The sequence below is a fragment of the Pan paniscus genome, chromosome 5 (assembly GCF_029289425.2).
Source record: "Pan paniscus chromosome 5, NHGRI_mPanPan1-v2.0_pri, whole genome shotgun sequence".
NCBI classification, from domain to species: Eukaryota; Metazoa; Chordata; class Mammalia; order Primates; family Hominidae; genus Pan; species Pan paniscus.
The window spans coordinates 131,093,012-131,108,492 of NC_073254.2; the positions used below are offsets into that span (position 1 = coordinate 131,093,012).

Below are 15,481 nucleotides of genomic sequence, written 5' to 3' on the forward strand. Positions count from 1 at the left end.
TATCATGTCTCTTAGGCTTTTTTTTTTTTTTTTGAGTTGGAATCTCACTGTCACCCAGGCTGGGGTACAGTGGCGTGATCTCAGCTCACTGCAACCTCTGCCTTCTGGGTTCAAGCGATTCTCCTGCCTCAGCCACCTGAGTATCTGGGATTACAGGCCCACGCCACTATGCCTGGCTAATTTTTGTATTTTTGGTAGAGATGGGGTTTCGCCATATTGGCCAGGCTGGTCTCGAACTCCTGACCTCAAGTGATCCGCCCGCCTCGGCCTCCCAAAGTGCTGGGATTACCAGCATGAGCCACGACGCCCAGCCCTCTTAGACTCTTTTTTACTGTGACAGTTTCTCAGACTTTCCTTGTTTTTGATGACTTTTACAGTAATGAAAGTACTTAATGGGTATTTTGTAGACTGTCCTTGATTGGGATTTGTCTAATGTTTTTCTGATGGTTAGCCAGGGATTATGGGTTTTGGCAGGAAGACCACAGAGGTAAAGCACCATTTTCATCACATCATATCGGGGATTCATTATCATCTAGTTGAGGTACTGTGTGCCATTTTTTGCACCCTAAAGTTATTTCTTCCCCCCACTCCCCCTTTCCATCCTATACTCTTTGGAAGAAAGTTACTATGCATACCCACACTTAAAGAGTAAACCATTGTACTTCACCTCCATGAGGGAGGGAGTATGTTCATAAAGTATTTACATTTCCTGCAGGAGAGATTTGTCTATTCTCTCCTCATTATTTATTTAATCATTTACTTACATCAGTATTGACTCATGGATAATTCTTACATATGTGTTTGTTTGTGTGCATGCAAATATATAATCGATGTGCTTTCTTTGCCCAATAATATGTTGTGGACAACTTTCAAAGTCAATAAATACAGATGACCTTCAGAACTTTTAGAGGTTTTAAAGTAAGTATCTAATCAGTCTTTTACCAATGTACATTATACTTCCAAATTTTCCTTATTTCCAACAATACTGGGGTATCATCTTCATACACCCATTTTTGTGCACTTATGTGCCTATTCCTTTGTTTACTATTTTACCCTCATTTCTAAGGCAGATTACACTTGAGCTATGTTCCCCATTCCACAACCAAGCACGGCTTGCTTTCCTTAGTTTATGCTATTTTCTCTACTTGGAATGCTCTTTTCCTGTCTTGACCCACTGAAGTCGTATGTATGAATCAGGGCTTCGGCCAAAGGCTGTTTGCTGTAGAGGCTCTTCTACAGTGTTTGGAGAGAATTTAAGGGACTATCTCATCTCTCTCTTTTGTACATGTATTATAACACATCATCTGAGCCTCCTAGTCTCTCCCAGGACTCTTTTTTCCTACCAGTTTATCAACTGATAAGAAGCAGAAACGAGATCAATCGCACTCATCTGTGTACTCTATCACAGTGGTGGGCACATCAAGTAACTAGCATATTTTGACTTTGATTGAAGTGAAGAATACGAATAACAGAAATTAAGAAGCATCCTCAATATTGCATAGCAGGTTACTCTTCCTTTCTTTTACATAGGATGGCACTCCATGCTTCAGGGAGACAGAGGAGTTGAATACAGGTTTTAGTTTTTGTTTAAAGTGAAAACGACTCTGATGTAGTTGAAAAGTAATGCTTTCTAGCTGTCTGTTAAAAATGTTTGTTGGTTGAAGACTTCGGAATTGCAGTCCAGTGAGGACTGAAAATAAGCATCTTTGGTGTGCCAAATATTCATAAGGAAATTGTATACGAATGCAAGAGAATGGAACTGAAGTAATAAAATAAGGGCTTTGATCCTTCAGATGACTTATTTAAGAAGCCAGGTGGCATAACGAATCTTACATATTATAATTAGTACTGAGAGGTGAATGCCAAAACATAAAACAAACACAATCGAGACAATGTTAGTGTGACTGTGACGCTGTGTCGGTGAGTTGAGGCTAAAGATCCAGTGCGGCTCTCCTGAAGGCCCACCGCGCCCGCACCTAGGAGACGCGCCCCTTCTGCTCATGCTTTGAGGCGGGGTGACCCACACATCTGTGCCCCTCTCTGAGCAGGAGGAGGCCCCGTCGCAGACGCGCGCGCAGACAGCGTCTGCAACGGGCACCTGGGGCCGCGCGCCGCGGGGCGCCCCGCCTCCGCTCTCCGAGGCCCAATCATCTGGAGGCTGTGGGGGCACGTCCCGCTCCCGGCCACGCCCCCAGCCGGCGGGGCGGGGGGTGCTTTTAAGAACCGGCGGCTGGCAGTGGGCTCAGTCGGGGGTGCGGGGCTGTGACCTAGAGGCTTCGGTGTCGATCCCCGAGGTGTTCGCGCGCGCCAGCTGTCCTCGCGGCCGCCTGCGCGCTGGCCGCCTGCGCACTGCCAGCCCGCCCGCCCGCCAGGGGCTCCGCCGCCCTCGCCTCGGCCTCGTTAGCCCGCCAGGAGCCCCGCAGCTCCTCCGGGAGCCCGCTGGTAACTCGCGTCCCTCGCGCTTCTCCGGCGCCTGAGGGGCCCGCCTCGGGCCATGGTGCTCTCCCAGGAGGAGCCGGACTCCGCGCGGGGCACGAGCGAGGCGCAGCCGCTCGGCCCCGCGCCCACGGGGGCCGCTCTGCCGCCCGGCCCGGGACCCTCGGACAGCCCCGAGGCGGCTGTCGAGAAGGTGGAGGTGGAGCTGGCGGGGCCGGCGACCGCGGAGCCCCATGAGCCCCCCGAACCCCCCGAGGGCGGCTGGGGCTGGCTGGTGATGCTGGCGGCCATGTGGTGCAACGGGTCGGTGTTCGGCATCCAGAACGCTTGCGGGGTGCTCTTCGTGTCCATGCTGGAAACCTTCGGCTCCAAAGACGATGACAAGATGGTCTTTAAGACAGGTGAGGCGCGGCGCCCGCCGAGGCCAGCCTGGGCGACCCGCGTGGGGCCCCCGAGCGCATCCCGCGTGTGGGCTGTGTCTGCCTCCGAGTGTGCATGTCGGTGGGTCCCTGTGCCAGAGGGTGCGAGCAGGGGGGTCTTTCGAGTTGCAGACAGAGCCTGCCGCTTCTGGGGCCTCGGGGTGCCCGTCTTTATATGGAATCCAGCTGCAGAGCTGTGTGTTTGCAAGCAGGTCGCAGAACTTACTTGCCGAGATCGTCCTCCTTTCCCCTCAGCAGAGCAGACGCTAACAGTCCACAGGAGCCCTTCCTTTTATTGTTTGAAAACAAACAGAACCCCAGAACCTTCAACCCCAGTCATCGCCCTGTCATTTTTGTGGTCTCTTTCGTGACTATGCCAGTTATGTAGTTCTTCACCTGCCTTCCTGGGCCGCAGAGGGGTGTGCGTATGTTGGCGGGGCGGGGGGTGGAGTTTGGAGGAATGAAAGAGATTTGTACGAAGGTCACTGGAGTTCCAAAGGGGGCCCTGCAAGAGTCACGGTTCCGTGCGTTCCCGTCCCCCCGCCTTTTTTTGCCCTCTGGGTTAAATGTAGAAAACACTGGAGGCAGCCGGATTAGGGACTAGGATGAGGAAGGTGAAGGGTTGCTTCTTCCCTCTTCCTGTTGTGTTTTTTGACATTTTTTTTTAGCCATATAGTAAATTAGATACAAAAGGTGCAGATTCAGCGTTTTCTCCCTGTGGAGCATTATTATGACTTTTTGGCTGGTTAGGCAAAAAACAAATCTAAGACCTTCTGCATGACACTTTAACATAAATTCTTTCACTTTATCCTGCAAGGTGAGCGCGGTCAACCCCATTTGGGTGAGAAAACTGTAGCTCAGTGAAAGTGTCTTGGTGGGTAGTAGAATGGCAATAAAACACATATCAACTGACTTCAAGGGCTAAGTGATTTCCATTACTAAATCAACCTCCCTCCCCATCATTTGGGGTAACTTTATATGATTAATAGTCTTTTTTTTAACCTTGATTTTCTATTATTTTTAGAGTGAATATTTCTTAGGTCTTTAGTATGCATATGAGGAATGGGCAAGACTGTAATAAATTCTGAGACAAAGGTAATGCTGGGTTATGCTGAGAGTTTTAAAACCTGATATAAATACTATTAAACTATTTGTATCATTCTGCAGCTTACTTTTCTTCCATTCCGCATCATGTTTGTGATTTATCCACATAATACCTCAGTGTGAACTGATAACTCAAATTCTTTCCATTTTAACTTACGTGGTTTGCATTGTTTGACTATATTATACTCTATGCATTCTCCCTTTGATGGGCATTTAGATTGCTTCCAAACTCATTCTAAACAATGCTGCAGTGAATATTCTTGTACACTCTCGTTATGCATGTGAATACGGTACCATATTTAACCTGGAATTTCTGTTCTTTAAATAGCTATTGAAACTGCTGTGGTATGCGGGTCAATGGGCTAGGTACAAAAAGTGTTAAAAATGTAGTAACATATCCTTACCATTTAAGGGAAGTAATCATTGTAAAGTTTAGCAGGGGAGATATGCATATATAATAGCAAACAAAAATAGTTTGTTGTCTTTTCTATATGAGTATTGGGTGTCAGAGAGAAAAGCCCCAAAAGAAGGCAGAATTGACAGAGTTAACATTTAAAGACTAGTTCCAACATTTACCATATTCCTGCCTCGGATTACAGATTTTTTAATGCAGTCAAGATAACAGCAGTCTTTTGTTTATCATTGTTTTTGCAAATTCAGTTAAGTAGATCCTTTGGTGTCTGTGGGTGGGTTTTTTTTTTTTTTTTTTTGAGAGAGAGAGAGCAATTGCCAGAGAGACCATAGCTTTGCCAGGGATGAGAATTTTGCAGTGTCAAAGTCTCTACCTACTACTTGTCCCCAAAGTTCTAATTGGCTACAATATCCCAATACTGGGTAGCTGAGAGTGAGGGAAGGAACCTGGTTTTTCTTTTGCACTCTGTGGAACTTTGTGTTTTCCATTTTGATGAATATCTTTTTTCTTTTTACTCAGTTCAGTCTTTGACAACTTTTTCAGTCATGTTTGTGTATGTGTGGGTATATATCATATAAACAGTTGTACAGGTATGCTAGTTAAATGTGTGAAGATCTTTGTGTTTCTCTGCCTGACTGCTGTATATCTATTTATGGTTGTGCCATTGCACAAGGGTGCCCAACTCAGGGGTAAGTGGGGACTGAAAACCAGCCTGGGCTCTGGGTGCCCTTTGTCTGATTCCTACAGAAGGGCCCTATGCACTTGTAATGGCCCTGTATAACACAGCATCTAGATTGAACAATGGCCATTACTTGGGTGCTAGGTAATACATATATGACTGATAGATGTTAAGGGCTGAGGAAGAAAACAGATTTAAACTTAGTGCTGAAAAAATGGTTACAAGATAGTCTTTAAGCCAGTTATTGTTGAGATCTCTCTCTCTTCCCCTGTCTCCTACCCCTTTCTCTTTCCTTCAGTGCACACACACACACACAAAGGTGTTTCATGAAGTCCCTCATCTACCACAGTCACTGTTATTTGAGAATATCTGCTTTGAAGTTTGATTGGTCACATTTTTTCACTTTGATATTCGAATGCTGAGTCATCTGTGATCAAGCATATGCAAGCTTCAAATACATGCCAAAAAATATCTGGAATTTGTTTAAGCCTTTTATTTTTCAAAGTTTTGGTCTATTTTCTATTACCGTACTCATGATGGATAATCCTGGTGTTAGAGTACAGCTAGTTCTGTCTCCTCGTTTCCATTACTTCTTTATAGCAAGTGACTAGCCTAAGGATATACAGGGAGGTGGTGGTGGAATGGAATCTAGGTCTCCAAATGATGGTGCGCATTTCTTGAGTACTTTCCTGTGGCTAAGCACTTTAGATGCGTTCCTATTTAAACCTTACCACGATTCTCTGATAGACTTTGTTAATATCTTTCTTTTCAGATATGGGAACTCAGGCTTACAGAGTTTAAGTAAGAAGTGGAGCCAGAATTCAACCCCAGGCTTATCTGACTCTAAGAGCTGGGATTTTTATTTTAATTATTTATTTATTTAAAATATGGAATGCTTCATGAATTTGCATGTCATCCTTGTTCAGGGGTCACGCTAATCTTCTCTGTGTCATTCCAATTTTAGTAGATTGTTGTTCAAAGTGCTACTGAAGCAAGCACCAGGAGCTGGGTTTTAATCATTCATCATATTGCATTGACTAGATAACATTCTGCAAATACGATGTTTTTTATGTTGTTGATTAATTTAAGTGTTAGTGATTGGTTGAGTGCTCTACCATGCATTCTGGGATTAGAAAGAAGGGTCCCTGTTTCTTGGTCCTACTTTGTGGTGAATAAACAATTGCAAATTATTAATGTCTCAAACTATATTTCTGAAGTGTAGAGAGACTTCCATAGAAGAACAAGATACTTCCATATGCCGTTCAAGCAAAAGTCTGGGGTTTCCTTTGAAGAACTTTTAGATTGATCCACAGCAGGACAATGTTTCTAGGCAGAACTGAGGAGGAGCCTTTCTTAGGCTCACTTCTCTTCAGGGCTCTGTTAACTCTTCCCACGCAATGGATAATCTACCCAAAATTTCTCAGGAAAGGGCCTGAAGAAGTTCATTCACACTAAGGTGTAAGTGAGTTTACACATCTTACTGTTAATTCTCTTTATACAAATGTTTACCAAGTTATCTAACACGCTTTGTTTTGGGCTCTGTCCTGGGGACTGGAGATAATGACTGAGAGAGAAAATGTCAGCTGTTTCAAAGTAGCTTAGGATCTGTTGTGGGATACAAATTAATAACAGACCAGAAGTAATAGAATATTTCCCTGAAGGATTTTCAATATAACAGGACTCAGTTTTACTATAAAAGGCTGAAATTCTAAGGTCATTTCAACAGGTGGTGGGGTTGGGGGTGGGGAAGGCATTTGACGCCTCTTTCTCTATGGTTATAAATCTCACTTGGTGTAATTAAGACTTTGGAAAGGGGAAGTAAGCCAACTCCAAGTTGGGCAGTAGAACCAATGAAAAATGCTGACGGCATCACAGTCCCATTATGGTGCCCAGCTGCCAATGACATGGCACTCAGAGGAGTGTCTCACACATACTGCTCTGTCTGAGGGAGCAAGCTGAGCTTGAGTTGTCTCTTTTTTTTTTTTTTTTTTTTTTTTTTTGAGACAGATTCTCGCTCTGTCGCCCAGGCTGGAGTGCAGTGGCACCATCTCGGCTCACTGCAACCACTGCCTCCCGGATGCAAGCAATTCTGCCTCAGCCTTCCGAGTAGCTGGACTACCTGCGTGTGCCACCACACCTGGCTAATTTTTGTATTTTTAGTAGAGACAGGGTTTCACCATATTGGCCAGGCTGGTCTCAAACTCCTGACCTCGTGATCCACCTGCCTCAGCTTCCCAAAGTGCTGGGATTACAGGCATAAGCCACCGCGCCTGGCCAAGTTGTCTCTTTTTAGTTGAATTTTTACCTGTTCACATGTGTATTCTTCTTGCCTAGGTAGAGAGGAATCAGACACTCTGGGGAAGAATACAAAGAAATACAATTAAGTGGAACATTGTTTTTCTTTAGAAAGTACAATTTTGGGCTGGGCGCAGTGGCTCATGCCTGTAATCCCAGCACTTTGGGAGGCCGAGGCAGGTGGATCACCTGAGGTCAGGAGTTCGAGACCAGCCTGGCCAAGATGGTGAAACCCCGTTTCTACTAAAAATACAAAAAATTAGCTGGGCATGGTGGCGGATGCGTGTAATCCCAGCTATTCGGGAGGCTGAGGCAGGAGAATTGCTTGAACCTGGGAGGCAGAGGTTGTAGTGAGCCAAGATGGCGCCACTGTACTCCAGCATGGGCAACAAGAGTGAAACTCCGTCTCAAAAAAAAAAAAAAAGAAAAGAAAAAAAGAAAAAAGAAAGAGCAACTTTGTTTTAACTCTGCTAGATACTGGAAAACCCATGGAACTAATGAAGAGCCTAGGGCTTTTTATTTGTTTTGAGATTGTGCCATTTCACTCCAGCCTGGGCAACAAGAGAGAAACTTTGTCTCACACACACAAAAAAAGTGTAAATCAAAACATTAAAAATTAAGTAGTTTGGAAGTAGATTATCAAAAAGGTCCTGAAAGGGAGGTTCTTTGGCTATAATCTTTAACGCAACTCTACACTCTCTGTATGGAGACAGATTTCTTTTTAGATGGTTACAATCACAAAGTAGGATTTTCAGTAGCATTTAGGGATGAATGAATCTTGCAGCACCTCTCCATGTATCTTGCTAGCCCCTCTGAAACTTCAGGTCAGTTAGTGCTTCCTCAGAAATTGTTCCCCCCACACCAAGTTTTCACATTTACAGTTATACTGATATCCACATTGTACAGTTGTATGTGACACCTAGATTATAGGAAATTTTGGCTATAGTTCAGAAATTAACTGCTATGTTTTGCCTTTACGCTAAAGAGATTTTGTTTTGTTTAGTAGGAAAAGCGGCCTGCATAACTAGCCATTTCTGTATCTTAGAAAAATTTTTAGTAACAGTCCTTTGTTGAGCTAGTTACAGTGAACAAATAATCTGGTTCATGGTCCTATACATCTTTCACTATAAGAAAAATACCTGATTGTTATTTACACTGGAAGAGAGGTAGAAAAGCTAAGAGAACTCACTTATGGCAATAAACCAATCTAAACTACCTGCTAAAATAAGTGAGAAGATTATAAAAATGGTTCTAGGATTTTGGAATAATAGTGAGTATGGTATGGGCGTTTCATACTTCATTTCCAGAATGTTTCTGGATTCAGTGCGAGACCGAATAGCATATATAGTGAATTCTAATTAAATACAACAATGTGAGATTCCTGTGGTGTTTTTTCATGGAATTAAAAATTAATAATTTCAATAAAATTAACTGCTGAAAGAACCCAATTAGCCAAAATGAAAAGCATAACACATTTTTTCAGGAGCGATTTTGAGGTGTGTTTTAGAATAAATTGTACTCTGCTTTTGAAGTGATTTGCTACATCTTTTTGTTGCAGTTCCTTGAGGCTCAGTCCCTGGCCATATACTTGCTTCACTTTTCCTGCCTTCTTCCATCCACTGTCTTGGGGCTGTTATTTCCAAATCTCATCTCTGTGTTCAAGACTCTTATTTACTATTTCTGGACAGTTCCATTTGGGTACACAGGTACATCATACTAAACTAACATGAACTCATTTTTCAGCTACAGCATACAACCTTCCCTTACTACCAAAAATGACAGTCCATTTGTCGGCATTCTTCTGAATCCATATTCCTCCTTCTTAATTCTCAGTGCATGATACCTCTGGTTGTTTAAGTCAGAAACCTGGAATGTATCTTAGCTTCTTATTTCTCTTCCTTCCTTACCTGTTTTGTTAAATCAGAGTTCTTTTGTGTTTACCTTCTTAATGCCTCATAAATCAGTCCCACTTTTCTTTCACTATTGTGTCTTAATTCATGCCTTCATTTACTTTTTATTTTATTTTTTGGGATAGGGCCTCACTGTGTTCCCCAGGCTGGAGTGCAGTGGCATGATCATAGCTCACTGCAGCCTCAAACTTCTAAGCTCAAGCAATCCTCCTATCTCAGCTTCTTGAGTAGCTGCAACACCAGGCACATGCCACCATGGCCGGCTAATTAAAAAAAATTTTTGTGTGGAGATCGCATCTTGCTATTTTGCTCAGCCTTGTCTTGAACTCCTGGCCTCAAGCGACCCTCCTGCCTCAACTTCCCAAAGTGTTGGGACTACAGGCGGGACCTACTGTGCCTGGCCACCTTCATTACTATTGGCAACAATTAGTCATAACCCCTTAACAGGATTGCTTGTCCTCAGTTGTACATCTGAGTGATTTTTCTAAAAGATTGGACCATATGATTTTTCTGTTTAAATGCCCAGTGACACTCATTACTTTTAGGAAAATGTCAAACTCCCTACTCCAAAGGCCTGCAAGCTCTGGCCCTTGCCTGGCCCTCTAGCCTTGCCCCTGCTTCTCTCCCTTACTGGTCTTTGTGTTCTAGCCAACCTGTAGGTGTTACACTGGCCCAAATTTGTCTTGCTGCTTTTTGCCTCTGTACCTTTGTGTGTGCCACTCCTGTCTTCAGTGCGATGGTTGGTCCTTGTGAGATTCTGATGAAATGGTTGGCCATTTTATTCTTATGTCACAATCCTGGGACACAAACAGTGATTTTATGCAATTGTTATGTATTTGATGCACTTGGAATATTGGGGGTAGCTACATTTTGGAGTTTTGAGAACGAATTCAAATAAGTTACAAATTATGTTTAAAGTGGTAGACAGAGAACCTGATTTCAACCTATTCTAATAAAACATTCCGTGAAAACCATTTTAAAGATGATCCATATTTGTTAAAGTGGTAATTTTTATATTCTCTGATATGGTTTGGCTGTGTTCCCACCCAAATCTCATCTTGAATTGTAGCTCCCATAATCCACACTTGTCATGGGAGGGAGGTAATTGAATCATGGGGGCAGGTTTTCCTGTGCTGTTCTTGTGATAGTTAATAAGTCTCATGAGATCTGATGGTTTATAAAGGGCAGTTCCCCTGCACACTTTCTGTTGCCTGTTGCCATGTAAGACATGCCTTTGCTCCTCTTTCACCTTCCACCATGATTGTGAGGCCTCCCTAGCCATGTGGAACTGTGAGTCCATTAAACCTCTTTTTCTTTATAAATTACCCAGCCGCAGATATTTCTTCATAACAGTATGAAAATGGAGTAATACATTCCATTACCATAAAGAAAAGGCTTTCATGTACATTATTTTTTAGAGTAGCCTTGTGGTATGTCATTACCTCCATGGATAGATAAGAAAGTTGCAACTTGCACAGTATTAGGATTGATATCAGTATTTACTTTTATTAAGTTGAACTTAAGAGCAACTTTTTGGCTGGAAAAAAGTTGTACTTATGTCAAAGTTGTCCTGAAAGTAGAATCCTACTCCTGTCCCCAGCCTGAAACTATTTACTACATATTTACTTGCATGTTCTTTAGAATATTCTCTCAATAGTGTCTCCTACTCAAGTCATCAGAAATGCTGTGATGTCATTTTTGGAAAAGAATTCCAGAGTTATCACCGCCTAGCTAGAAATCTGGTCTTATATTCAAATTAAACAAGCAAACCTTAACAAAAACAAGCTAAACCCTAAACATAACGTGAACAGTCAGCTCACCACAGTTCTGAGCACCTGCCTTGGCCTGGTGCCACCCACACAGGGACTGTGGATGTTTTTATTGGCAGAGATTCAGACCAGGAAACTCCAGCACACCTGGGAACTGCGCAGACCCACCACATAAGACAGATAGCCTATCAGTGGCTGGAGGAATGGAGGAAAGCAGTGCTTTCAAACGTACATGCCAAATGTGTATGATCATACCTCTTTGTAAAAGTGCCTTCTTTAACAGCAAAAGTAATTCCTCACCTTGCATATAGGGACTAAAAAAAAGTCGATGAAGAAATGGCTTGCCTTATTTTCAAGTAAGAAGTCTTTTTTCATTTCACTAATTTTTAATTATGGACGTAAGTATGAAATACAGATTAGAAATACTGAATATGGACCAAAGCAATGTTTCCTTTGTGGACCAAAGCAGTGTATCTTTTTTCTTTCGTTCTTTCTTTTCTTTTTTTTGTTAAGAGACAGGGTCTTGCTCTCTTGCTCAGACTGGAGTGCAGTCAGTGATGTGATGGCTCACCATAACCTCAACCTCTTGGGCTCAAGGGATCCTCCTGCCCCAACCTCCTGAACAGCTGGGATTACAGGCACATACCACCACACCTGGCTAATTTTTAAAAATTTTTTTGTGGGGGAGGGTCTCTCTATATTGCCCAAGCTGGTTTCAAATGCCTGAGCTCAAGTGATCCTCCAACCTCAGGCTCCCAGAGTGTTGGGATTACAGGTTTGAGCCACTGTGCCTGGCCCCAAAACAGTGTTTGTAACTCCCTTTGTCCCCTCTTGATAAACATAAAAGTCTCATGGTACTTCAGAATTTTGTTGCGCACATCCAAGTGTAGTTTGCCTTTCCTTGTGAGTGGCAGAAGACAATGTCATACTCTGTATTTATCCATCAGCCAAAATTTTGTCAAGCTTTACTTTTATTTTTTAAATTTTTATTTGTATTTTTTTTTGGAGACAGAGTCTTGCTCTGTCGCCCAGGCTGGAGTGCAGTGGTGTGATCTCGGCTCACTGCAACCTCCGATGCCTGGGTTCAAGCGATTTTCGTGTCCCAGCCTCCAGAGTAGCTGGGACTACAGGCACGCACCACCATGCCTGGCTAATTTTTTTGTATTTTTAGTAGAGGTGGGGTTTCGCCATGTTGGTGAGGCTGGTCTCGAACTCCTAATCTCAGGTGACCCACCCGCCTCAGCCTCCCAAAGTGCTGGGATTACAGGCATGAGCCACCATGCCCGGCCAAGCTTTACTTTTAGTTATGTTGTGGATATAATTAGAATTATTTTCTTGTTCTTTAAATACAGAATTATAATATTGAATGTGTGCTTTAAAAAAATTAGTAAATGTACCCCTCTAGAACTTCTGATCTATGCCTCTTAGTGAGTGAGGGGAGCTGTGCTGCTTTCCTCCTCCAGTGCCTCCACTTAAGAATCACTCACTAAGGAGTTTTAAATTCAGTTAAAGGTATCCTTTAGATAGTTAAGTCTAAATAAAAGGTCAATGATTAAATTAGTGGATAAAAGTCCATTGCACCTACGGAAAGGTGCATTGGTCTGCAGTTCAGCTAGTACCTATTTTTTGCTAAAGATTAAATTGCAGCTGGGCGGGGTGGCTCATACCTGTAATCCCAGCACTTTGAAAACCTGATGGAGGCCGGGTGCCGTGGCTCATGCCTGTAAATCTTAGCACTTTGGGAGGCCGAGGTGGGCGGATCACTTGAGGTCCGGAGTTAGAGACCAGCCTGACCAACATGGAGAAACCCTGTCTCTACTAAAAATACTAAATTAGCCGGGCATGGTGGCGCATGCCTGTAATCTCAGCTACTGGGGAAGCTGAGGTAGGAGAATCGCTTGAACCCGCGAGGTGGAGGTTGCAATGAGCCAAGATCATGCCATTGTACTCCAGCCTGGGCAACAAGAGTGAAACTCAGTCTCAAAAAAAAAGAAAACCCTAGGTGGAAGGATCGCTTGAGTCCAGGAGTTCAAGAACAGCCTGGGCAACATAGTGAGACCCCATCTCTACTTTTAATTAAAATAAAATTAACATTAAAAAGTGTAGTAAAATTTTTAAAAAGAGTAAATTGTATCAGCAGTGTTCTGCCTGTGTTCAGAAAGCCAAAATTTATATTTGTGTTTCATTTAGATTGGATCCAAGACCAATTTTGAGATGTGTTTTAATATTACAAAAATAGAAAACTACCTGTTCATTAAATGGTGATATTTATTGACTTTTCTGTGTAGATAAGTATTAATGCCAAGTCAAGTAGGTTAGTCTGGAGACTGTTTTTATTAATAAAAACCTTTTCATCTTACTTAATTATCCTTTTTATTAGTTTTGACTTTATGTTGCAACTTCAAAGCAGCATCTCAAAGGGTTCACATTTGTCAGTGGTTGTTTAAACAACGACATTCCACAAAGTTAATTGATGTTTTAGTGTGAATGGGGCAGGAAGTTGTCATTGTTGTCCTGTAGTAATGTAGCACTCAAACTTTGACAGGAGGACCCCAGCCATGTAGTTATTGACTGTAAGTACACTTCCCTTAAGAGTAAGTTGTTTTTTAGGAATAAATGATAAATGTATGGAGTTTTAGTTGTAGGTGTTATGTTTTGTCTCCTTCTACTCAGAGAAAAATGTTACTGTGGAATAGGCTTAAACTGAAAAAAGGATCTGATTTTTAATAAGATCAGATTCTTTGGCCATATTTTGATATTGGTTCAAAACAAATGTTTAATATCAGATGCACAATTGTTAAGAGCTCTATAATGTAGTGGTAACACCTGAGCCTCAGCCAGTGACTACACATTAAGTTCTTGTTCATTTTTTGCAGGGGCAGGGGAGCTGGTGAGGCATAAAGAAGGGTCAGAGGAGATAATAGACTTATATTGTATTTTTATGCATAATTATATAGGAAACATTAAATCCAGAGTTGATAAATAATTTGTATGTATGTATTTATTTATTTTTGAGACTGTGTCCTGCTCTGCTGCCCAGGCTGAAGCGTAGGGGTATGAATACAGCTCACTGCAGCCTTGACCTGGGCTCAAGCGATTTTCTTGCCTCAGCCTCCCGAGTAGCTGGGACCACAGGCATGTGCCACTACACCTGGCTAATTTTTAAAGTTTTTTTGTAGAGATGGGGTCTCGCCACGTTGCCCAGGTTGGTCTTGAACTCCTGGGCTCAAGCAATCCTCCTACCTTGGCCTCCCAGAGTGTTGGGATTATAGATGTGAGCCACCATGTTCAGCTGATAAATAATTTCTAATCTAAAAATCCTATTTTGTATGGAGAGGGGAGGGCAAATAGGCTATTTTTCCCACATTTTGTTGCTGGCCAGAATCTCAGAGGGTTTTTACCTGCATTAAAAATGATTAAGGCTGGGCAGAATGGCTCATGCCTGTAATCCCATCACTTTGGGAGGCTGAGGCAGATGAATTGCTTGAGCCCAGAAGTTCTAGAGCAGCCTGGGCAACATGGTGAAACCCCATCTCTACGAAAAATACAAAAATTAGCTGGACGTGGTGGCAGGCACCTGTAGTCCCAGCTACTCAAAAGGCTGAGGTGGGAGGATCACCTAGCCCTAGAGGTCAAGGGTGCAATGAGCCAAGATTGCTCCACTGCCCGCCAGCCTGGGCAGCAGAGCAAGACCCTGTCTCAAAAAAAAAAAAAAAAAGGTTATTTTTTTTCAGCATAGACAAAGCAGGGGAAGGAAAAGATTATGTTTCAAATGTTCATTTAAACTACTACATTTAAAGTAATACTTCCTAATGATTTAAACTTTAGATTAGTCTATTTACGGGTCACCTGGAAGATTCTTTATAAAACATGAGAGTTTATTACTTCTTTCAATACACGGGTGTCTGTAAATGATGCTCAATAGATCTGAAGCCTGAACTTTCTGAAGAAATGTTGTGAAATTATCTATAGATGTCTACTTGAATTTAAATAAAAATAAATTGTAATACATTTGGTTTTATTGGTTTTGAATCTGTAATTATTTGGGGATTTGGATTTGGTTTATCTACAGTTGTCTTTTTTTTTGAGATGGAGTCTCGCTTTGTCGCCAGGCTGGAGTGCAGTGGTGCGATCTCGGCTCACTGCAATCTCTGCCTCCCGTGTACAAGCGATTCTCCTGCTTCAGCTTCCTGAGTAGCTAGGATTACAGGCATGCACCTCCATGCCCAGCTAATTTTTGTATTTTTAGTAGAGATGGGGTTTCACCATGTTAGCCAGGATGATCTCGAAATCTTGACCTCGTGATCCGCCTCAGCCTACCAAAGTGCTGTGATTACAGGTGTGAGCCACCGTGCCCGGCCTACAGTTGTCTTTTTTTACTCACCCCCACAGATGAATCATTATAAGGAGGTTAGCTTTCCTTAAAGAATACACTCTCCTTAAGCGGTTTTATCAAC

The 15,481-nt window shown here is 42.7% G+C and overlaps 1 protein-coding gene and 1 non-coding gene across 2 annotated transcripts in view; one reads left to right on the forward strand and one right to left on the reverse strand.

Annotated features, from left to right (window-relative positions):
- Positions 1–2,123: 2,123 nt before the first annotated feature.
- SLC16A10 (solute carrier family 16 member 10) overlaps positions 2,124–15,481 on the forward strand; it is a 141,520-nt gene continuing 128,162 nt past the window's right edge. Inside the window, exon 1 of the mRNA XM_014345446.4 lies at positions 2,124–2,837. Within this exon, the coding sequence (XP_014200932.4) occupies positions 2,495–2,837 (343 nt within the window). The 5' untranslated portion in view covers positions 2,124–2,494. The remainder of the gene's footprint in view (positions 2,838–15,481) is intronic.
- LOC112440174 (U6 spliceosomal RNA) lies at positions 5,932–6,038 on the reverse strand. The gene has a single exon (XR_003028362.1). It is a non-coding gene; the product is annotated as a U6 spliceosomal RNA (small nuclear RNA).